Source organism: Fukomys damarensis, unplaced genomic scaffold (assembly GCF_012274545.1).
Source record: "Fukomys damarensis isolate Sample0158 unplaced genomic scaffold, DMR_v1.0_HiC HiC_scaffold_14, whole genome shotgun sequence".
In the NCBI taxonomy this organism is placed as follows: domain Eukaryota; kingdom Metazoa; phylum Chordata; class Mammalia; order Rodentia; family Bathyergidae; genus Fukomys; species Fukomys damarensis.
This window is the reverse complement of record NW_022900926.1, coordinates 30,649,651-30,674,383: the sequence shown is the minus strand read 5'-3', so window position 1 is coordinate 30,674,383 and position 24,733 is coordinate 30,649,651. Positions and strand designations below refer to the sequence as shown.

Sequence of the window (24,733 nt, the reverse complement as noted above, 5' to 3'; positions counted from 1 at the left end):
GGAGGCCCAACTCTGGGAGCAGGAAGCACCAGGTTGTGCCATGTAAATATATCAGGGAACATCCGAGTCGTGCAAGAGTCACAAAAAAGGCAAACGGGGTGGTGATGTGGAAAAGAAAAGGCACCCTAAAAGCCACTTCGTTCTCTGGGGCCTTTACAACACCTGGAGCTCTGATTCCCCTGGGCTCCAAGGCTTGGTCCTACTGTCAACATCCTCTCTCACCACATACCTTAATCATTATCAGCCTACACCCTTCTTAGGAAGTGGTTTTTAAAAAGTTAATGGAAATGTGCTATCCGGTTGCTGCAAACATTCACATTGCATTCTGGCAAAGGGAAGACAAGCTTGCACTTTCAGCAACAGAAAGTCTAGAATAAGTAAAATCGTTTCCAGGACTGTCCCATCGAGTTGCTTGTACTACTGGTTGTACATGTGGCGCAGCCATGCCTGTTAGTGAGACCTATGAATTGCGGCCCCAGTGTGAATGTGTTAATCTCCATCCACATACTCCTCTCCCGCTTCGAACATATTTATCTCATCATACTTGCTAGCTTTGGTGCAGTTCTGAAAGCCTGTTTTTAATGAGTGTCTGTATAAGGTACAATAACAGATACAGTGAATGCTGCTGCAGAGTGCCATCCACTAGAAAAGAAGGCTCATGACAACACTGTAATGGGTCCTCATTCACCTTATTCAGCAAATACGTCACTGTGAGACTTCTGGCTTCTTCAAAGTCAAAATTACCAGTGAAGGTAAACGTTTTGAATCATATCAGGACATCGAGGCATCGAGGCATCTGTGAGTGCCCGGCTAAACACACAAAAGAAGGACTCTCAGAACTGCTTCATGAAGGGGAAAGAATGATGGGGTACGGTACATGTGTTGTGATGAGGGAGATTATTTTGAGGAGGTTTAATGGCAGTGAGTCTTTTGCTACAATGAATTGGAGTTGGGGCCACAAGTTCAAGGTTGATACCAGGAAAAAAAAAAGATTATCAAAATTTTAATTAAAAAATTCACAGTAGTTTTTTAGTGTGTGTGTGTGTGTGTGTGTGTGTGTGTGTGTGTGTGTGTGCCTGTGTGTGTGAAAAGCTTGTTAAAATTGCAGATTCTTGGGCCGGAATTTAGCTCAGTGGTACCATGCCTGCCTGGCAAGTGCAAGGTGCTGAGTTCAATTCCCCATACTGGGAAAAACAAAGTGCAGATTCTTGGGTTTTCTTTTAAAAATGCAGATTTAGAAGTCCTGGAAAGGCCTCAAGAATTTCTTTTTAGACAAACACCTAGGGTGATTCTCACACAAGAGATCTGGGCATCAAGCTTTGAGAAGAATCTTTCTAAATTCCTCACTTCCATGTTAGCTTAAGTCACAGAAAACTGCTTAAACGGGCTCAAAAGTGTTAATTCTGAAAAGCAAGTGAACTACCGTGTAAGAGTTAGTCAGAGACCAACCGTCAAAGCATCGTGGGCCAATTAACAATCAAACACATGTTCAGGGAAACTCTCAGAAGGGAAGGTCAACAATTTCCCCAGAAAAGTCTTCCGGCCACAGCACAGGCCCTATACTCAGTTTGGACAGCAGACCTTTCGGTGTTATGCCTGGTCTTAGGAAGCCCACCTCAATACCTTCCCGATGTTTACCTCTTTCGGTGATAGAATAGAAATGTAATCTTCATATATCATTCTGGCTTTTTCTTCTATTACTTTTTTGTTCTGCTCCTTCTTTAAATCTTCACAGGCAAGCCAGAAAAGCAGATTCTCTTCACTGTACTCTGTTCGGAGGAATTCCCGGAAAAGGTTTCTTCCTGCGGGGGCCTTCATCATTTTGTCGAAATTTTGAGACCAGGATAAGACTTCCTCTGCAGTGGGGCTTTGGCTGCTGAGGAGGAATAGGGTCGTTAACAGAAAGCAGCTCAGATTTAAGAAAGCTAGGTCAGGTCTGGAGCGGAGCAGGTAAAAAGTCCATTCCGTTGCTGCCACCTAGTGGCTAATACTTTGCCTCTCAGTCTGGTCTGCTCTGACAAACATGCAGGACTGATCAGGCACTTCTGGGTCTTGGGGTTTTTGTTGTTGTTGTTGTTGTTCGAGACAGGGTCTCATTATGTAGTTGAGACTGACCTGGAACTCACTATGTAGCCCAGGCGGGTCTCGAACTCACAGCAATCTTCCTGCCTCAGCATTCCGAGTGCTGGGGTTACAGGCGTGTGCCACCATTCCCGGCCATTTCTGGGTTTTGAAAAACGTTATGGTAGGTGGTAGGCATGATATACGTGAAAATGAGCCAAGGACTCAAATATTAAGGAACTATACACCACATCACAGGGGCATCATACATTCCTAATGAAGCTTGGAAATGTCTAAACTCTACAATACACTTCAAGATGATAAAAACACTATAGGATAAATTAACTTTTTTTCTTTGCCTCTTGATACAGATTTTCACTTTCCAGTCATAAGAAACAGTTTACTTTTTGCATTAGAAGGCATTTTCTATTAGTAACAGGATCTAAAGTAAGAATATATATGTGCACTCATTTCCAAAAATGTTACTGTAAAGCCAAAGGCTTTGAGTGGCACTGGGAATTTTTTGATGTGCATATGAAGATTTTTCAGTGTGTACATCATTGCAGAAACCACCTGCTAATACTTCACTGTCCCACTTGCTAATGCATCAAAGAAGTGGATGGTTAGAGTAAATCAGAATGCATATGGTCATCCATTATGACTTCATCCTTACATAATTAGAATTGCTTAAAAATCTAAAATATATTTTGTCAAAGGGGCCAGTTACTTTAATTTATCAGTATTCCATAATGTATGAATTTTCTCACTCACTGAAAATATTAAAATTTGAAAAGCTTTAAGCTTTTAAAAACCTCACATAAAAAGCAGAAAAAAGCATTTAAAATTATATGAGACAGTCAAGCTGTATTTTTATTTTATTCCTTAGATATTTCATTCAAATTCTCATTTTGGAGAAACTGGGTTCAAGTCTGATCTGATGTAAATAGGACCAGGAGCCAGCAGGACTCTCTTCTTGACCGACAAGTAATTTAGTGGGGTTTTGGGGTGTATGTTTGCCTATTTGTTTATTTTTTTGAGGCAGCCTCACTGTAGAGTTTAGATTGGCTTTGAATTCACTATGTAGGCCAGGCTGGCCTTGAACTTGCAGGGGTTCTGCTGCCTCAGCCTCCCGAGTGTTGGGATTACAGGTGTGCACAGTTATGCCTGGTTTGTGAGTGTGTTTAGACTTTCGTGGAGACAACTTAAAGCATAGTCTCAGAAAAGAGAAGTAAAAATAAAGAAATCTTGGGAGGGCTAGTTAATGCAGCAATTTTTTATTTCTTGGAAGAGAAAGACAATCTCAGGCAATGCTGAACATAGCTAATAGAAAAATTGGTAAAAATCCACTGCGATCACCAAAGAAAGCCTCCCACGCTGGGCCAGTGTCCATTACACAAATTGTGAGGAATAGCACAAATGGAGAGAGAACACTTAGACTTCGTAGCTGTGAATAGACAGTTCCATCAGGGACGTCCCACTCACCTCTCCTCCAGGACCTGGATACTCTCCATTTTTGTGGTATGTATGGGTCTTCCTGCGGTTTCTCCTCTTTCTTCATTCCTAACGGTGAGGCTGTAACATAGCAGAATATTTACTTTTAAGGCGAGAGGAAACATTTCACAAGAGATTTTTTGGTCCGCTAGTTGAGAATGTTTAAAATACAGGAAGAGAAATATCATTTTTAAATAAAGGGCAAACCCATTTCAACCAGGAGAATGAGAACTATTTTTAAATAAACTAACAAGGTAAATCAGAATGAATATTGTTATCCATCATGACTTGGAAATGATATAATTTGAATTACCTAAAACCTGACATACTATAAGATCATATGCTTTACTATTTTATAAATATTATGTTACCTTTTAAATCTAAAGTCATTGTGCCTTTTGGTTAATTCTGTTCAGTTTGCTTTTCATTTACTTTTTCCCAGTTAGTTAGTAGCTAAGAAGACAAAATGAACCAGAATCTAATCCAGATTTTTCTAAATTCATATCATCATTCCCTACAGGACAGGTTTACCATCATCAATACCATCCTTCCTTCAACCACTAAAGTATGAGCTACTGGGTTTATACTTGACTTTGTCTTTGCCCTTTCACGCTAGTTGGTTCATCTCCACTGTCTTGAGAGGCACAGGATAGCAACTCTGAGGGTCTGACACAGAGCATAGGGTGGGTGGACATTTGATAGAATTATAGGATAATACTAGCCACTTTACAACCTACAACAATAAGAACCGTGCAGCTGATCAGTGGCTTTGGATAGAATGCAAAGGTTCAAGGTACACAAACCTCTGGACTACAGATAAGGGGGGAGGTTATGAGCAGGAAGAAGGCAGGTGGGTAAGACGACCAGACAGCTGGGAAAACTGGGGCTCCTGAAATCAGCAAACTGATACTTCTGTCTAGGAGCCTGCGAGTTTCACAAAAGCCCATCAGAGAGCAAACGAAGGTCAGATAACATCTCTTTTTATTCACTCCATAAGAGGCAATGGAAACTGTTGCTTTTAGTGCCTGTTAGGTGTTAGGCACCACTCTCGTAGCACTGTTACTATTTCCATTTTACATGTGAGCAAAGTGAAATGCAGAATGGCCTGGTAGGTTGGCTCAAAAACTGAACGCTAAATATTTAACATGGTTGCAGTCTGAAGTCTATCCTGCCAAACGACCTTGACATTGTATCTTTATTAAGTACGTACTCAATAAAATAACTGAGTACCTCAGGCCCTCTGATAGGACTGAGGTAATTCAGAACTTTTAGGAGTACACAAAAGTGTCAATTATATGGTTCTGGTAGAAAGAATGCATCGCAGGGGAGAAGAGTCCAACAGTGATTATTCTTAATCTAGAAAGTGAAGTAAGAGAAACTCAGACAATGTCTCATTAATTCAATGTCTCTTTTATTCTAAGGTGCAAGGGTGAGGAAGTAGGGAAGTAAAATATTTAAGGAAGCTTGATAAGGAGGCTAATCTAGAAAGTAAGACAACATAGGAAGATGTACCCCAGAAGGAGGACTGACTGGAGAAGAGGTGGGTGGACAGAAAATGGAAAGGATCCTCTAGTCAGAAAAAGGACACCTCCAAGAAAAAATACAATTCAATAGTGAAATAATGTAAGTTCTCCCCTAGGAATGATGGCAGGCTAATTGGCGTAGAATCAAGGAGAGAAAAATGAAAGCTCTCACAAAAGTAGTGTGGCCAAACAATCCTGGGAAATGACTCTAGCTCTTGCTCTGATTTAGGTAGCATCTTGGCTGAATGACTAGAGCTCCTGGGTGGGAGCCACCTGTGGCTCTGGGAGTCAAACCTTTTAGTGAAGTGGAGCCATGGGACAGCCAGGGTGTGGCGCCATTTTTATGTCTCTTTAAGTGGGCATTGTGAATGTGGGTGGAGTCTGAGGTGGTGTAGGAAACTGCAACCCTCTAAGTTGCTATCCACGTTGGTCAGATAGGACTTTTAGAGAGATTCATTAATTTCCCAAATTAATTGAGTGAGTGTAGTGAGAGTGCTTCCTTGGAATGTGAACGTGGGTGACTGGGGGAAATGCACCACTGACAACATTTTGCAAAACTTTCTGTATTTATAAAATATGCTGCTATGCATGTATGAAACAGGCAACTTCATAAATTCTAGAAGGATCTTATTTAAATAAGAACTCAATATTCCTTCTGCCAAGTTTTATTTATTTTATATCTGTGCATATGTGCACACACATTAGGCACTGTAAGAAGACCAGATAAATAATAGACTCTTTTAGAGCTTATTTCTGTTACTTCCACACAGGGTCCTAGAAAGTGCACCACACAGAAAACAAGTCCACCTTATTTCATGCAACAGTTTTGAGAAACTTGTTTTTTACCGGCCTCTGCTTTAGAGCAATAAAGCTGGAATCCACATTCACAATTCTCACATTTCTGAACATGAATTCTGGTTCTTCTGTTTCTATGATGTTTACAAACATCTCAAATGCTACCATATTAGAAATATTGGGCTGTGTTTACATATTTCACTTCTACAGATGGTAAAATGTGGACGCACATACTAAAATTACTTAGGCATTCAATAAATGCTTAACTGCTCACAGTTTGTACTATCTCTTGATGTTGGACACTATCTTACCTTGTAGAAAGAAATTTAATTTTTGCAATGTACAATTTATCCTTTTTTAATCAATTTTTCTTTAGTATCATTCCCAAAAATGGCTTCGAGGTTTCAATGACCAATACCAATGAAAACGCCATTTTAAGATGAAGAAAATAAATAATGATGATATTGGACAGTTTAACTGTCCCAATGCTGACATGTCTGTCTCCAGTTTCACTTGGTTCTACTCCATGGAAGCATATTTTTTTAAATCTAAGGTAATAAATTGCTGAACATATTTGCTCAACACCTACACATTATATATAGTTTTTTAAAAGTCAACAAAGAAATATTCAAACTGAACCAAGCTCTGAACAAATGGACTTAAGAGATGTCTACAAAGTTTCCACTTCACAATATCAGAATATACATTCTTTTTGGCAGCACATGGGTCATTTTCCAAAATAGACTACATAGTAGCTTATAGAACAGGTTTAAGTAAATGCAAAGGATTGAAGTTATCCATGTACATTATCAGACCATAGTGTGATAAAACTGGAGAACAATAGCATAAGAAATTGCAAGAACTTTACAAACACAAGGAAATTGAATAATACCCTCCTGAACAACCAATGAGTCACAGAGGAAATTAAAGAAGAAATTAGATGGTTTTTAAAATTTAATGATAATTCCAGTAAAACATACAGGAATCTACGGGATACAATGAAAGCAGCTTTATGAGGGAAATTCATAGCAGTGAATGCCCACACTTGGAAAACAGAGTGAGCTCAAATAAACAACCTAATGGTGAAATTTAAGCTCCTAGGAGAAGAGCAAGAGAAACCCAAAGCTCATACAAGGAAGAAAATTATAAAGATCAAAGCAGAAATCAATGCAATGGAGACTAAGAGAACAATACAAAAACAACAATGAATCGAAGGGCTGGTTTTTCAAAAGAATAAATAAAATCAATAAACCCTTATCCAACCTTATCAAAAAAAGGAAAGAAAAGGCTCAAATTCATGTAATTAGGAATGAAAATGGTGAAGTCACACAGATTCAACAGAAATCCAGAGAATCATCAATACCTGTACTCTAATAAAATAGAAAACACTGAAAAAATAGACAGATTTCTAGATACATATGAATGACCAAAGTTGAATGAAGAAGATATAAAAATTCTAAACATCCCAATTACAATAACTGAAATTGAAAATGTAATTAAAAATTTACCAACAAAGTAAAGCCCAAGTCCTGAAGGCTTCCATGCTCAATTCTTACAAGACATCTAGAGAACTATTGCCACTACTCTTTAAAATTTTCAAGAAAATTGAAAGGGAAGCAATACTTTCAAATTCATTCCTGGAAGCAAGTGTTACTTTGATTCCAACACCAGGGAAAGACCCAACCAAAAAAAAGAGAACTAGAGGCCAATCACCCTAATGAACACAGATGCAAAAATCCTCAGTAAGATATTGGCAAACAGAATACAGAGGTTCATCAAGAAGATCATACACCATGACCAAGTCGGATTTATCCCAGGGATGCAAGTATGGTTCAACATACGTAAAGGAATAAATGCAATACACTATATTAACAGAATCAAGGACAAAAATGTGATCATCTCAATAGATGCAGACAAAGCATTTGACAAAAATTCAACACCTATTCATGATTAAAACCCTGCAGAAAATTGGAACAGATGGTATTTATCTCAACTTGATAAAGGTTATCTATGAAAAACCAACAGCCAACATCATACTAAATGGTCAAAAACTGAAAACCTTCACGCTAAAATCAGCAACAAGACAAGAATGTCCACTATCACTACTCCTGTTCAGTACAGTTTTGGAAACATGAGCCACGGCAATTAGACAAGAGAAAGAAATAAAAGCAATAAAGATAGGAAAGGAGAAGTGAAACTGTCATTATTTGCTGATGATCTGATACTCTCCATAGAAGACCCCAAAAACTCCCTCAAAAGACTTTTAGACTTCATTGGCAGACTCAGTGAAGTAGCTGGATACAAGGTAAATACTCAGAAATCAATAGCCTTCTTGTACACAAATAGACTCATTGAGAGTGAAATTAGGGAAACAATCCCTTTCATAAAAACATCGAAAAAAATGAAGTATCTAGGAATCAATTTAACAAAGGAAACAAAAGACCTCTACACTGAGAACTACAACACTCTGAGAAAAGTGACTGAAGAGGATATAAGAAAATGGAAAGTCATGCCTTGTCCCTGGGTAGGAAGAATCAATATAGTGAAAAAGGTCATACTTCCAAAACTGCTATACAGATTCAACGCAATCCCGATTGAAATCCCAACAGTATATTTCACAGAACTAGAGAAAACAATACAAAAATTCATTTGGAATCAGAAGACACCTAGGCAATAGAGACAAGGCAGGGGGTATCACAATCCCCAATTTGAAACTATACTACAAAGCCACTGTGATAAAAACAGCATGGTACTGGCAAAGAAACAGACCTGAGGATCAGTGGAGTAGATTAGAAGATACATAAACAACTCCCAACATACTTAGCTACCTCATCTTTGACAAAGGAGCTAAGCACCCTCACTGAAGGAAAGAAAGCTTCTTTAATAAATGGTGGTGGAAAAACTGGATTTCAATTTGTCAAAGATTAAAACTAGACCCGTACCTTTCACCATGCACTACAATAAAATCCAAGTAGATTAAAGATGTAAATACTAAAACAGAAACACTAAACTTGCTGGAAGATAAGTTAGGTAGAACTCTTGAAGATATCGGCATAGGAAAAGACAAATCTTCAGTAGCATGGGAACTAGCAGAAAGAATCAACAATTGAGATCTCATCTTTTTAAAAAGCTTCTGCACTGCAAGAGAAATCACAAGCAGAGCTAAGAGACAACCCACAATGTGGAAAAAAAAAATTTTACCAGGTATTCCTCAGACAAATGTCTGCTATTTAGAATATATAAAGAACTCAAAAAATCAGACCCCTGAAATATAAAGACCCACTTCAAAAAATGGGCATATGAAACAAACAGACATTTCTCAGCCAAAGAAGTAAAAGCAGCAAATAAACATAAGAAAAAAATGTTCAACATCACTGATCATTGAAGAGACGCAGATGAAAATAACAATGAGATTCTACCTCACCCCAGAATGAATGGTTGCTATCAAGAAATCAACCCATAACAAATGCTGGCCAGGTTGTGGGGAGATAGCAACCCTTCTTTATTGGTGGTGGGAGTGCAGACTGCTGCAATCACTGTGGAAATCAATATGGAGATACCTCAAACAACTAGGATTAGAAGTCCCATTTGACCTAGTCATTCCTCTGTTGGTATCTTCCCAAAAGAATTAAAAGAATCATACCACAGTGATATTTGCTCACCCATGTTTATAGCAGCACAGTTTGTAATAGCTAAAACTTGGAAGCAGCCCAATTGCCCATCAACTGTAGACTGGATAAAAACGATGTTTTGTTGTTGTTGTTGTTGTTGTTGTTGTTGCTTTTTATAAAATGGAGTACTACTCAGCCATAAAGACTCAGAAACTATACATATTTGTAGCTAAGTGGATGCACATTGAGGCTATACTGTCAAGTGAAATTATTAAGTCACACATCTGTAAATACCAAATAGTTTCTCTGGTGTGAAAAATTAAAAGTGTAACTAAGGATCAAAATGTATATTTGATATTGTGTAATAGGAAGAAAAAGTCCAAAAGATTAGAGGACATGGGAGCGGTAGGGGAAATGGAAAAAGGGAAAAGAAAAAATGTGAAAAGGCGAACATGGAAACAATGTCTTTGTAAACAGGGAAGGGTTGAGGTGAAGGGAAGGCTGGGGAATAGGGAAAATAAGAACCAAGATAAGTCATGTAAAGATGCAAGATCCCAATGATGAATGTAATTCTATTGTATACCTAAAATGTACTAATAAACTTAACAAAGATAAAAAGAAAAGGTCTAAAAGGAAAACATCAAAGTTAGGGCTGGGGATTTAGATCAGTGGTACTATTCCTGCCTTGCAAGTGCAAGTTCCTGAGTTTGATCCCCAGTACTGCAAAACAAAACAAAACAACAACATCAAAAAATCAAACACACACACACACACATACACCAAAGGTGTATGATGTCACAAGAAGTAGTCTGTTCATTTTTTAAATGTAGTATGCTAAACTGACTATTAACATTTCTGATTTTTTTCTTTTTTGTACTACTGCTGATTGAATATAGGCCTTTCAAGAATAAGAATAAGTTACATTGGTGGAGATATGTGTGTGTGCGTGTGTGTGTGTGTATATATATATATAACAGTGTCTGCTGAGTTGCCTAGTTGCCATGGCCAGCCTTGAATTCACAATGATTCTCCTGCCTCAGCCTCCTGAGTGCATCCCCATATTCAGCTTCATATTTCTACTTTTTAAGCAGTTAAAGCCATAAGCAGAACAAAACACTCATGAATTTCTTACGCTGTTAGTCTTGATAAAAACTTAAATATGGAAGAAAAATGCCAATAATTTAGGCTAAATACAGTACGCTAGGCATTTAAAAACCTTTACAGATTTTTCTAGACTGGTAATTTTGAAATGCATTTGGTATATTTCAGAAAATGATAAAATGTGCTATTTCTGTGTATGGGCAGATTGTTTCTTTATAGGAGAATTTGGGCTACTAGTAGGAGTGGAGAAATCATTACCTGCTGTCAATTATAAAGTTATCAGGCATATGCACAGGGTCTATTTTGGAAGATGGTCTACTATTTACTATTGTAAGAAAAGGAACTAGTTCTTAGAAAGAACTCTTGAAATTGTCTCAAATAAGATGCAAACTTTTTAGTAGCCATGGAAAGTCTGGGACAGAGGATGATCACAAACTACATATATTTACACAAAAATTCAAACTGAGGAACCAATAAGATATTCAAATTTAATACAACGTGACATCAAGGATCCAAGAAAGAGTCAATGTCATCAATAAAAGCAGACCATTTTGAATATTCTAACATTGTGGTATCAGCCTTTTCCTTTTATTTTAGCGTGCCTAACTCAATTTTCTCAGTGCAAAATGAAATCAACATCATTCAGGTTATAAAAAAAGAAGTAGAACATAATTCTTTAAATGATTTATTTTTGTCTTTTAAAATATTCACTGTAAAACAATATAGCTTTATTCGGGAGTTAACAGAAATAAGTTTGCAAATATGTATGAAACACCTGGTGCACACAATGGCGGCTGTGTTGGAAATTCAAGGTGAGCAAGACAAAGAAGCTCGGATAGCTACATAAACGCCACGTGCATTGTGATTTAGACCAAAGTAGAATTTTGCACACGGCGTTTCTTCTACATTGGTGTGGTCACTATTCTTCTGCATGAGAGAACTGAGACAGGCTTCCCAGGAGAGCTAATGATTAAAAAGGTTGCAGATGAACAGGTGTTTGCCAGATGGAGCTCTAGATAAAAGGGGAGTCCAACCCAAGAGGTGATAAAGTCACAGAGAGGCTGATAGTTTAAAAACACATGATCTAAATGGAGAGAAGAGTGGACAGAAGAGATGGTCCATGGTGAGCACAGAAAACGAGGGTAGGGAGTGAAGGATTATTGGGTAGTGGGCCAAGAAAATAAGAAGTGAACACCAAATGTAAACGCTATCTCTGCTGGGATGATTTAGACTCCCTGGCTTTGTTTTTCCTGTTCATAATGGGGATAATGGTAGTAACCTACTTCAAAAGGAAGTAAAGCAAGAAATAAAAACTTGCGACAAAAAAGGCAAATATTTACAAGTGCTCAATTAAATGGAACGGTAATTTGGCTGCTTATGAAAATGGCAGTTCCAATTTTATTCAAGAGCTTTTTATTTCAAACAGAAAATAGAGAGGCCGGGGGTTTGCCTCAGTGGTTCTGCCACCTGCCTCGCAAACGCAAGTGCCCAAGTTCGATCCCCGGTACCAAAAAACAAACAAACTGAGAAAATAGAGGCATATATTTTGCCATTATAAAATACTTTCTCATATATGACCTTACTACTTCTTCTTCGTTACAACAGTCCTGTTCGGTAAGCAGGGGATTTATTATTAGCCATTCCCATTTTATTTACAGGGAGACCTCACTGAAGCTAACTTACACAATAGCAGGGCTAAGGCGAGCACTCACACCCTGCAGCATTTGGTCTAACATTCGTTTTTGCTACAGTGTCACTTGTCTTCACATAAGACTCGATTGTGGTATTTTGCCTTTTGTGTTGTTTATACACATTGATTAGTCTTAAAGGTTTAGGAAGGGTAAACAGCTTATTTTAGACTGGTGTACTGAGAGTAAATGCTCCTGTGCAGGCATTACTGCCCAACTATCACTCTACAGCAGCTGTGCCCAAGGTCTTCCTTTGCTACAGACACACATGAGCCCCAAATTCTTTTCAATTCCCCTAAATCTGAGATTACTGGGAAGGAGTTGTTGCGGAAGTTTGATAGCAAAGCCTGAAACAGGACAAAGGACGGGACTGCGGATAAGGCAATGCCGTGTCTGAGAGGCAGTACATGTTCATACCACTCACACAAATATCACCTGGAGAAAGAGACAAGGAAAAGAGAGCAGAATTGATGCGTTGTTTACAAAGGATTACCAACGAAACAAAACCATCCAAGGGGAGCTGGGTACAGAAGCACCAGAAGGTAAGACAGTAGTGCTGTAATTCCTGTAAGTTCAGGTACATGAACACGCAGTCCCAACCTATGACCCTAACCTTATCTCTTTCATTTTCACACATCTGTAATATGACTTGCTTTACACTGGTGTGTGGAGATGGGACCAGTAGTTAGAAATTTGTGTCTGAAAATGTTATACAACAGAAACGTTTAATTTTAACATTATTAATTCAATGTTAAAATATACACTGCCTCTATAAAGATGTCTACATTTTACTTCCATGTATCCTACGATATATGATTATAAACGAGCAGGTGTTTTCTCATTTTTGTAAGCTTTTGTTTCATTTACTTACATTTCCCAAGTAAAATAACCAGCTATTAAAAAGGTTTCCACTAGATGGCTGTATTACCTTTATAAATACAGTACAATGTTTAAACCCAGTCGGTAAATAAATGAAAAAGTTTCTGGGTATAACTACTCTCATTTGGAAAAAATATCTATATTCTTACATGTAAGAGTTTTAATAATTATATCTTTCTAAGGAACTTGATGAGTCGTTTAAATGTAATAATGTAATAATTAAACTAGAAGGGGATAAATTTAATCTTGGGAAGTGTGTGTAACTGGTACCATTTTTCCTTTTTGCTACTTAGAAAATGTTCTCAATATTGCCAGCCCCAAAGTCATTTGATTTGAGAGCACTTTAGTTTTAAAAACAGGCAGGCATAATCTTATTAACACTGTTGTGTGCTTTCCAATAATAAGTTTTTTGTGTTCTACTCAAGCTATGGGAATTTGAAACTTGGGTCACACATTCTTAAGAAATTATTTACAAAAAGATTTTTAACTACCAATGGAAAGGAATTTTTTATTTAACATGTTTTAAAACAATCATCGTGAGAGTAGATTCTCCAAATTATTTCTTTGGGGTTGTACATAAACATTAGTTTCTTTTTTGGACACACGGCAACTGAAGACAAATCCGTTTTCTGATTCTCCTTTTTGCTACTGACTTCTCTGTATATGTTTTAAAATTCCTGCTTTTTATTCGTATTACATTTTAAAATTTTGAATCTTACGACAAATACTTCAGGTTCATTGACATGCTTATTTGATTTAGAATGCCAAGTGAATTTAAGAAGTAATTACCCGGTTAAAATCTGGACCCGCTATGTCTCTTCCATTCAGTTAGATAACTAAAGTTTCTTATTAGACATAAACAAAGCACCTTTGTGTTTCTTTAAAATGAAGAGAATTAAAGAACGGAATATGTAGATAAATTTTACATGATACAGGCCAATCATTGGAGTTGTTTTTTTTTTTTTTTTTTAACCGTAGCTCTCAGGTTGATTGAAATCTTATTTTAAGCTGCTTCTTCAATTCACAGTAATTTTCTCTGTAATTTATAGGTAAGTTAGTGGATGTTTTATGGAAAAGCAAGTATTTTGGCTATGAAAGGCCTGTGGATTTCTGTTCAGCTCACAGTCACTGTTATTAATGGCATGTGATCCTCTGGCCTTTAAGTGCACCGGTTATGCTGGAACTTCAGCTTCTGATTTTAGTTGAATTGTGTCCTTATTGTAAAAGCAGAATGAAAAAGTTAGCAAGTGTAGCAGTTGACATTCAGAAACACGTCTGATAGCTGGTGGGCTCACTTATTGGTGTCCTGTTCACCACGTCCCTGGTCTTTCCAGTCACTGTGGATGTGAATGGGGTAGAAGCGGGGGCATCCTTGGGACCAGTGTGACCAGTGGCAACCACCTGATCTGTCAGGAAATTTACTCCATCACTTCTAGAGTATGAGAAGTCCTATGCTTATGGGGTGTGAACGCCTGGAGTGTACGGTTATTGTAAGAAGGTCACATGGCACAGAATAGACAGTGTCTGTTACACCAACTGAAAACATGTGAGCTGGGGATTTAGCTCAATGGCGCTGCGCCTGCCTTGCAAGTGCAAGGTCCTGAGTTCGATTCCCAGTACCAGAAAGACAAACCAAAAGCAGAAACATGTAGTGTGTTTTAGTTTTTGTTTTCTGTGTTGGGTATTGAAATTAGGGCTTCAAGCTTGAGGTGCTGGGCTACCTTCAGTCCAGTCTCTGACAACATATAAATAGAACACTGACACACGCACAATGATCACATCTTACTTTAAATTCCTTTCAACTTGAATACTCGTAATGGTAATTTGACCCATGTTGTACCTACATTGTGACTTTGTTCTATAAATTACCCCTGACAAAGAAGCTTGGTGGCTACCTCATTTGGGATCCCTCCTGAAAATCTAAGAGCTATTCTTCTCCTTATTTTCAATAAAACTCTCTTAACTTCAAAAAAATCCTTTCAGTTTGGGACTTGCAAAGAAGTGAGAAATAAAATCTATTAAAGAATTATTCACAGGCCCTGTAACATGTACTGAACCCTAAACTACACTATTTTAAATGCTACTAATGACATTTTAACAGGGAAGAGGGGACGAGTCAGAGAAACCAAATAATGAACAGGGTCATACCCAGATCTGCCTAATTACAGAATGGTTGTTCTTTCTGTATCTCAAGCTGCCTCTTGAAAGTAGGCTTTATTTAAGGAAGACATTTCATAAAAACTTGTGTGTAATCCTTAAATTTGACAATGTAACTTCTATTTAGAATAAGAAACATGGAGTTATTCCACTACTACTTAGGAAATCAGTTGACTGAAATAGTTCTGCACTTTTAAATAATCTGTATTTCTTTATATCAAAAGCAGCAATGGTAGAATTTCTACTTAGAGACAAATATTCCTTTGCATAGAACTGATATTAATATGTGGCATATTGGTGTGTGTGACAAAGATATAGACTTTTTTTGGATTAGAAATTATAATATTTATAATTCTCAGTTGAACAGAATTGGTATACAATAAACTGGATTTCATTGTTTTATCTAACAAAAAGATTGTTGAATAATGTCCTAAAATAGCAGGCAGACTGTAATAGATCTACCATGTATAGACCACACACAAAAACAAACAAACAAACAAACAAACAAGCAATAAACAAAACTAGGCTGAGCACAAAAGAAAGAATGGAGAATTTTAATTGAGAGGGACAAAAACAAAGAGTTAGTATTTATTTCAAGCATTTGTAGCATGCCTGATACTTCATAGGTAGGAAAAGAAAAGGGTAACAAAACTTTACCACCTCATTTTTGTATTATTAACCAGGAAGGGCTGTGGAAGTTTTTAAATGTTGTCTAAGTAGCTAATTAATTTGTTCTGCATTTGGAAGGTTTGAATTTCATTTTATCTTAGAAATTGAGAATTTGCTTTGACTAGATCAGGAAGGGAACTTTCCTCCCGTCGAACTTCCATCTCTCAGGATTACTCTTTTTCATCACCAACTTCTCTTTCTCCAAGTTCCTTGTCCTTGCACACATGAGGGAGAAGCCTGGTTCTCACAAAGTTTACCAATAACCCTCTATCTGGCCAGATCTTAAAATGCTTTAGCATCAGACTTCCCTGGTGGACCTGCAGCCCCACTCACGTTTTTGTGAAACTCTTTACTTGGCTTTAGTGACACCTCTTATAGTTTCCTGCGTGACAAATCTCAGTCTGTTTCTTCTCTGCATCCATGTGCACAGCTGCTCCTGTTTCTTCATCCTGAATGTTCGAAATGCCCTGCAAGCCTCCCATTCGCTCACACAACTAAATCCTGGTACCTCCAACAGAGCAAGCCGAACATGCCATCTTATCTTTGGCCTAAACAACTTCCTATTTTCTCATTTGATGAATCAACATCGAGCCATGCAAGCAAATAATATGGAGTCATTCTTCTCTCCTCTTTCTCATCTATGACTAATTCTTGACAGAATTTCCTAAGGTTTTCTTAAATATGAATGTGTCTGCATTCCTTTCACTCTTATTCACCTTACTGCTCCAAATGTCTCCTAACAGTCCCCTTGTTTTTTGTCTCCTCCTTCCGAATACTTTCCATTCTCTTCAGAGGACTATCATTTAAATACAAAATGGACTTTAGGGCCAGGGATTTAGTGTTTCTTCTGCCTGCCTTGCAAAGTACAAAGTCCTGAGTTTGATCCTCGTACCCCAAACAAAACAAAACCACAAACGGAGTTTGTTTGCTCTCTTCTTACTTGAGTCTCTTGAGTTTCTTCCCTCTTCCCATCTCCAAAGAAGTGTAAGATCTTTTTTTTTTTTTTTAGTACCTAACTCGGGACCTTATACTTGCAAGGCAGGTAGCAGAATAACTGAGCTAAATCCCAGGCCAAGGTCCTAACTATTAATATACTAGAAAAGATATTTTTATTATGTCACTGCTAATCTCTCTAGTCATGTTTTGCCCATCTTGACTTTATATCCTAGAACTGCTAAACAGTTGAGTGCTTCCTCCCTAAAGTCTTTCCTTCTTTACTAAAAATGAGTACTAATGGTACTAGTATTAATAATACATACACATAGGAGGATAAAGGAAAATATTGCATAAGAAAAACTGGTGATTTTTCTAATAATCATCATCTGCTACACAATTATGCCATGGCTAGGGAGAATTTTTCAGAAGAATTTCTGTGACACAGACCTTTTGTATTTTATAAAGTAAACCCAATCAGCAAATCCAAATCAATCATCCATTCATTCAACAAATGTTAAGCACTTCTACACATCAAATAATATAAACCAAAATGTATTTTTTGGAAACTGTGAAACCTTAGTATATGGTTATGAAAATACCCAGTAGAAACTGACCCATACGAACTTTTGTAAATTCAATTATAAAATCCATGCAATAAAATTGGACCTGAAAAAAAAAAAAAAAAAGCACAGGTCAAGTAGAAGGAGAATCAGTGGTATGAAATGCTCCAGAGAGTTCCGAGTTGGACTTGGACCCTGCATACGTTCAGTGTTGTCCAGGCCAGAGGAGGTATGGCCATAGGCATGTGGGGTGCAGGTCCTTGCTGAGGTCATCCGGAAGCTCAGGCGCATCCAGATACTTGCAGTCCTCACCACACTGCCATATGCCGTGAGTCGGCCCTGCTGAAGTGCCACGGGTCCTCTCTATGTCTGAGCTGTCTGTGATATCTCCGTGCACAGCCCACGCCCACCTCCACTGTAAGGCTTCTTTACCTCTTTTTTCTCCCAGCTGCTCAGGGACTCTGGGCTTCTGTATCACAAGGAAGCTCCTTGTACCTCTGAGGTCACTAGTTTTCTTTGCAATTCCCTTCCCACATCATTCTCAACCTCTCATGGCCCACCTTCTCCACCTGACCACCTGGCACCCAGCTCTTCAAAGGTGCTGCCTCTCTCAGAAGCTTACACAGACCTTTCCTCCCATATTCACCACAGTGCAAGGTGGACTGACATTTCCCTTCCAGATCCTGAGGCTGATGCCGTCTACCTCTTACCTTTCTCTCTGCCTTATCCTGATAGTCCTGTGAGCCCTCACCAGCCGTTTCCCATTACATTCTTTCCTTCCCCTCCTCACCTCAGGGAATCTACACCCAGGTGTCACCAGTGCTGTCCACAAGGTTTCCACCAGGACACTTCCTGTTTCCTTACTGAACCCCCCACTGGGGGCTATCTTAGATTCTAAGCTGAGTTTTTCCTTCTGGCTGGAATCAAGTTAATCTTTTGCGTTCCACTGTGAATCACTGTTAATCACTGTTTTTTTTCCACTCTCCTGAATCAGACCTCGCACTATATTTTCACCTTTTACTTTGTTTCTTTCCTATCTATCCTTCCACTGAGACTCTAAGTACTGCACTGCTGCACAATACTTAGAAAATTAAATAAATGCTATATCAAAAGGAGTACACATGGTATATTTTTGAAAGGATCACTTCTATTCTAATTCTGGTAACTTTACAATAGCTAGGACTCAGTCATATGTTACAGACTTGGCAGAGGCAGCTTTAATATTTAACCATTTTAGCGGGCAACCTGGCAATAATATCAAATAGTCTTCTTTAGATTCAATTACTTAATGAGAAGGGCCAGGGATTTAGTTCAGTGGTGCTGCACCTGCCTCACAAGCACAAGGTCCTGTTTGGGTCCCCCATACCGGAAACAAAAAAAATGTCTTGTATTTCAATTACTTAATAAGGCTTTGTTTCCAGGCCTTGTAGAGGCAGGGAAAACTTGGTGAAAACTGATGAAATACAATAGTGGTAGGAGACAATGGTCATCCAATAAATTATAAAAGAGTCACTGAATGAACAAATGAATGAAGTTCCATAGTCCAAATACCCACTTTTTGGGTTGTGTATATGGTTTGTGTAAAACCTCAGTTCAATTGGCAGACGTCTTTCGATTCTGTAGTTCAAAGTTCATCTAACAGGAAATTTACCTGTGGTATTATGAGATAGTTTCAAAACTGTAGCATACTTTGGGTTATATTTATGATGATCTGGTTACAAGTGCTCTGGAAATCTTGTGCAAAACAAGTTATTCTATAGGAATAACTTATGCTTCTGTGTGGGATGAATCAGCTTTCTGAGGGTGATAAGCACAAAAGAGACTATTTACTCACTGGTGCCTCAGATGAACTAATTAAACAGCATGTGTGAGCAGTTTTATTTCCAGGGAGTGGTTTCTTCCATTGTGCAGACATGGATTTTTGTTTTCCTTTTCAAAAAATATCCTTTGACTTTTAAAGCATGCATCTTAGTATTTCCATTGGCAGAGAGCTAAAGTGTAACAGCATCAGAGGATAAAGCAGGACATCATTTTTGCACTGTTTTGAATTATAGAGGCTGTGGTACTTGTTAAAATGGATGGAGGGGCAATCAAAAGCATGTTTATGAAGCGCCTAACATTTATTTAGTGCGATCTCTCCCACAGTCTGAGAACTAATGTGTTCAACAGGGAGACAGTTTTAGTTTCAAAGGAATAGATAATTTACTAAACTTACTCCATGACTAATCTCTCCCGAGAAGAATCTTGATGCCATGGGCCAGACAAATCTTGGGCAGTACCCAGTAGTACATGAGATTTTCAATTTAGTTGGGAAGGTTGAATTTGGTAAAAATTCACATCAGATCTGTGAGTGAAAAGTTTGGAAGTGTCATCTGGAAATGGACCTATCAACAGACTGGATAGTCAGAGACTTGCCCTTTAATCTCACTTCTTTCACTGACCCATGTACTGACAGAAGGCAGCCAAAAGTTTACTGATCTGCAAATTTAGACATGGCGCTTCCCAAATTTAATTTTTTTCTTAGTAAGGGCATTTTTTGTTCAAACAAAAGCTTATAATTGAATGTAAAGTGTAAAACATCTAAAGGCAGAAGGAAAGGGCCAGTGGAGGCCAAGGTTGCAGCCAGCAGCCCTGGGTCCCCTGCTGCCCACAGCTATCACCTCACCTGCACTCAGCCCTGAGTAGAGGTCACATAAACATACTGAAAGGATGGCAGCTGAGGTCTCTTGAGTTCCGCTTCTTATGGCTAAACACAGGGAGCCCCATCTTGATTGACAGGCCTCTACTAGAAGCAACCAGGCATTAAAAAAATGATTAACACCTAAAGACTGGAAAAACTGTCCTGGGTTATTTTAATGTAACCTATGATAGTACGAGATGGTTCACAGAACAATTTAGACCTTAGCTTTAAGACCCAAATACATTTCGAAAGCCCTACCAGTCTCTCTCCTCTGTGGTGCTCTCTATGTTTGTGAGCACACAGAGGTTTCTAGTCTGCAATATACTGTTATGTGAGTCATCTCAGATGCAAACACTTGAACAGACTCACTAATTCACACTGCCCTGGCGGCAGTTTGTGAGGAGCCCTAACACCTCCCAAAGGTTTTTAATCTCATCAGGAATAGAGAAGAAGGCTAGTAGCTGAAGAGGCAAGTTATTCTTCCTGCCGGTGTCAGCTCTGAACCTCCAGGCCAGTGGCGGTGAATCTACGGCGTGGGTACCACAGCACGGCATAGCCCTCTCTGTTGGCACGTGAGCCATGTCACCGCAGACCTTGAAAGTGGGCAGTTGAAATATTTTCCATGTCTAAAAATGCATTTAGGGAATTCTACAACATTTGCAGACAATCTTACAAGCCAGCAGGAAACATACAAGGAGTGATCTAGCATTTAACAGCTGCAGAGGAGGCTTTTAGTAATAGACCTTGTAGTTTCATAAGATGAAAAGAACTCTGTTTTCTTACTTCTCCAGATAAAGCCAAATCTGACGAACTTGATCTTTCCTGCTTACACCGGTTAGATTTTGGAAATCTGGAAATGGAGCCACTGAGATTTGAAGAAAGCTCTATCCAGAAAAATAAATTCTATGACCTGCACGTAACATTTGACAAGATAAAGTGTGAAGGGATAACAAAGAACAGCAATTGGTAGTTCTGAAAATAAAATCCTTATTTAAAATGTGGAATTCTTTGCCAAATAATTTAACTCAATGAAAGCACTTGGGATTGCTTTTCTTACTTTGTTTAGATCATCTTATGCTTGTGAGCAGCTCTTTTCAGCCTTAAATTACATTAAATCTGATACAAGAAAGAGACTAACAGATTACCTGAGTTGCTCTCAAACTAACGAAGTGTGAGTCAAAGTTTGACAAATTATCAGCATACATACAACAGCAAAGATCACATCAATTGTGCAAAGCCAATCCGCTTGTAAGCTCTGTTACTGTGTTTTTCTTTTGTGACAAAAGATGTTAATATATGGGTTGTTTCTTCTAAACTAAAACCTCAGGATTCAGGATTAATTGCAGTGTTGGTACTTGGTGATTAATAAGTGGCTTTTGGGTAGCAGTTTGGGCACTCAGTATCTAAAAGGTTCACCATCACTACTCTCAGTCTGGCCACAGTCTGGTTGGGGTCAGTGCCATATGGAGAAGGTTATATGCATGAAGCAACTGTCTATGACCAATACTCAAGCATCCATCACTCATTTATGTAAGACAATTAAATGGTCTAAACCTCATTCTCTTATTCACTTGTTGAAATGAGTGCTACGAGGAAAGACAGGAGGCAGTGATTAGGCAAAGGAAATGGTTCTTTGTTTGGGCTATAGAATGGGTCAGTTTCAAAGTCATGAAGCGTATCCAAACAAAATTTTGAAGGAAACTGGAAATATGCGGCAGTTAAGTACTTACTGTCTGTATTCTTCTACCAAATAAAGCATAGTAGTCAGTTTCATAAACATAAGGATAAATTAAAAAATTAGAGATGAACCAACACTGAAATATGAGTGAGATCTCAAATTGGATGAAAACATGACACTGTTTTAAAAACCCATAATATGTGAAGCTAAGTGGAAGTATTTATATTTATTTATTCCTAGATATAGACATTTATTTTTCTAGCACTCTATTTCTTTAAAAGGAAGTAAAGTCAGCCACATGACAACTGCTTCTACTTGCAAATGTAAGATATTTCATATTTTGATTTCTAACTTTTTGTCCCTAAATTACATTTTTTTCATTTTTTTCTTTTTGTTCCATTCCTTTGACCTAACCTTGATAGCTCGAACATTTATTTCTTTGTTTTGCTCAGTCAAAAATCCCTTTACAATATTCTAAACTCAGAGTAAAAAAATTATCTTTTCAAGATGCATCTATAAAGGACATAATTAAAAATCCATTGTTCAAGGGAATGGAACTTTCCTGCTTTTTAAACAATTAAGTTGTCTGTATTAGAAACTGCTTATCATTTGTTGTACACAGGATGACTTGTCAGTGTGCAAACTGTAGCGCTCCAGGTAGAGGCTGGGCATCGGGACCCACTGTTCCGATGTGCAGTTCCTGACAGCCACACTCTACTGGAGCCTTGAGGAGCACTCAGTATGCACCATGTGTTTGGGAATCCAAACAGGTGTCACCTCTGGGTGTGGCAACTTGATGAGACTTCCAAAATCTGTTTCTTCCCTTGATCCATAGTCTGTGTTCTGGCACAATTTGATGCCCATGGACGAATTGGAATGTTTTGATATTTAATATGTCCTTTAAGAACAAAAGCAAGTCTTATGAAATGTTGGTATGGCCGTCAAAAGCAAGTCTCAGTAAATACAGTTACATGTCCACAGGCAAATTATTGATTTCCTTGTAGTCTACATTTAAATTGTTAGTAAAGAAGAAAAATGCATTTTACGTCACATTTTTCCCCATCCATGATTCTTTTTTTTTTTTTTGGTTTTTTTTTTGGTACCAGGGATCGAACTCCTGTCCTTGAGCTTGTGAGTAGGCGCCAGAACCACTGAGCTAAATCCCCGGCCGTCCCCATGCACGATTCTTAAAAGGATGGGCAATATGATTATAGTTATATATTTATCAATAGACAAAATTCTCCAGATAGTATAAGAACATTAAGATAGTATGTAGTCGTATTGGACATAGCATTAAATGTCATTATATTTGTTCTCGTAGGGTATTAATCACCCAGGTGCACAGCCAGGTAACTACGGGTCATAGTGGCAACAGAACTGCCAGGAGGGACAGGGAGAGAGCACGCAGAGCTTCATGTCCATTAATCTAAAAGGTCAAGGTATGCTCTGAATGAAGGCCAACTCGGTTAAATAAAAGCTATGAAATTAGTGCCAGAGAGACCACTTTGGTTGCAGTTTATATCAGTACCGATGGGCCCTGGAACAACTCTTTCTTGTTTATTGTCCTTATTGGTAAAATGAGGATGAGATGGACAAGAGGATTCCCAAGACCCCATCTAATCTAAATGCCTGTGAGTGATCCAGTTCCAAATTCCCCAAATAGCTGTAATGAGACTATCAGCAGAACCCAGAGCCCTGAGACTCACACAGATGATCTTCCACCGAGAATGCGAGATGGAAGGCTGTTTTCCTCTGAACCCTCCGGTTTGGGTCCCTTTAAGATCTAATTTGCAAGTGAAACTTTCTAGACCAGGGATGGTCTTCTGGATCTCCCTAACCTATTTCCAAACCTCACAGAAAAGCCCAAAGGATCGAGTCATCTTCTTGTGTATGGTCTCTCTACTTTCTCAACATGCATAAGGGTTATTTTTTTTATATCTCTGTGGCCAAATAGAAGTGCTTTTGTTAGCTGGGCAGGCCTGTACTCCTCACCACTCTGAGAGGCAGGAGCACTGCGTGTTCAAGCTCAGCCTGGGAAACCTAGCAATCATAGAAAGACCTTGTCTCAAAATAAAAAAAAAAAAAAAAAAAAAAAAAAGACAAAAAAAAACTCCAATGAGTTCAATGCCCAGTACCATTAATTAAGAGGGGAAAAAAGGAGGCTGTGCTATAGTGGTATCCCGGTTTACAGCCTGGAAAACCAGACCCAGAAAATTAACAGATACTGCAGCAATCTGAAAGTTTAAAGTAGTTTTTATGAATTTAAAGAATTGCTGTCTGGATGACTTTTTGTTGTTGTTGTTAGAGAAGTCACACATAATTCATTTGCTTTCATTTCTTAAGTTGTAATAATTTCAGATTGGAGGAAATAAGAGTTCCGGTAAAGTTTATGCAATCCATATCTCTCCTAAGAAAGTGCCTTGCTCTGATATTAATCTATGAAATATTGTACAGTGTTTCAACAGGGTGGTTCTCAAGTCAGACTACCTGGGTTCAAATTTGTCTTCATATGTCAATAACTGTGTGATTTAGCAAATGAGTTGAACTTTCTGGTCCTCAGATTCCTCCTTTATCAAACAACAATTATTTGAATCCATTCCTCAAAGTTGTAGTAATAAAATGACTATACATGATGAGCTGAGAATAGTACCCAACACAGAGTAAGGGTTAGCTTCCTGGGCTAATGGAATATCTTATGTTGGAAAAAGAAATTTTCTCCCTTTTTCATATTTTATTTTAGACAGAGTATTGCTATGTAGTTCAGGCTGGCCTTGAACTCGATAGGTAGCCCAGGCTGAGCTTGAACTCACAGTGATCCTCCTGTCACAGCCTCTCAAATGCTGGGATTATAGGTGTGTGCTACCACACTCGGCATAAATTCCCCTCCTCCTCCTCCCCTTCCCC

The 24,733-nt window shown here is 38.3% G+C and overlaps 1 protein-coding gene across 6 annotated transcripts in view; it reads right to left on the bottom strand.

Moving 5' to 3' along the window:
• The window catches only part of Rgs17 (regulator of G protein signaling 17), a 108,182-nt gene that overhangs the window by 10,921 nt on the left and 72,528 nt on the right, over positions 1-24,733 (bottom strand). For 5 of the 6 annotated variants that reach the window (XM_010628870.2, XM_010628869.2, XM_010628868.2 and 2 more), the window contains 2 exons: positions 3,544-3,633; positions 1,639-1,876 (listed from right to left, as the gene is read on the bottom strand). In XM_010628870.2, the coding sequence (XP_010627172.1) occupies positions 1,639-1,876; positions 3,544-3,633 (328 nt within the window). The remainder of the gene's footprint in view (positions 1-1,638; positions 1,877-3,543; positions 3,634-24,733) is intronic. The other variant, XM_010628872.2, reaches the window with a different exon arrangement.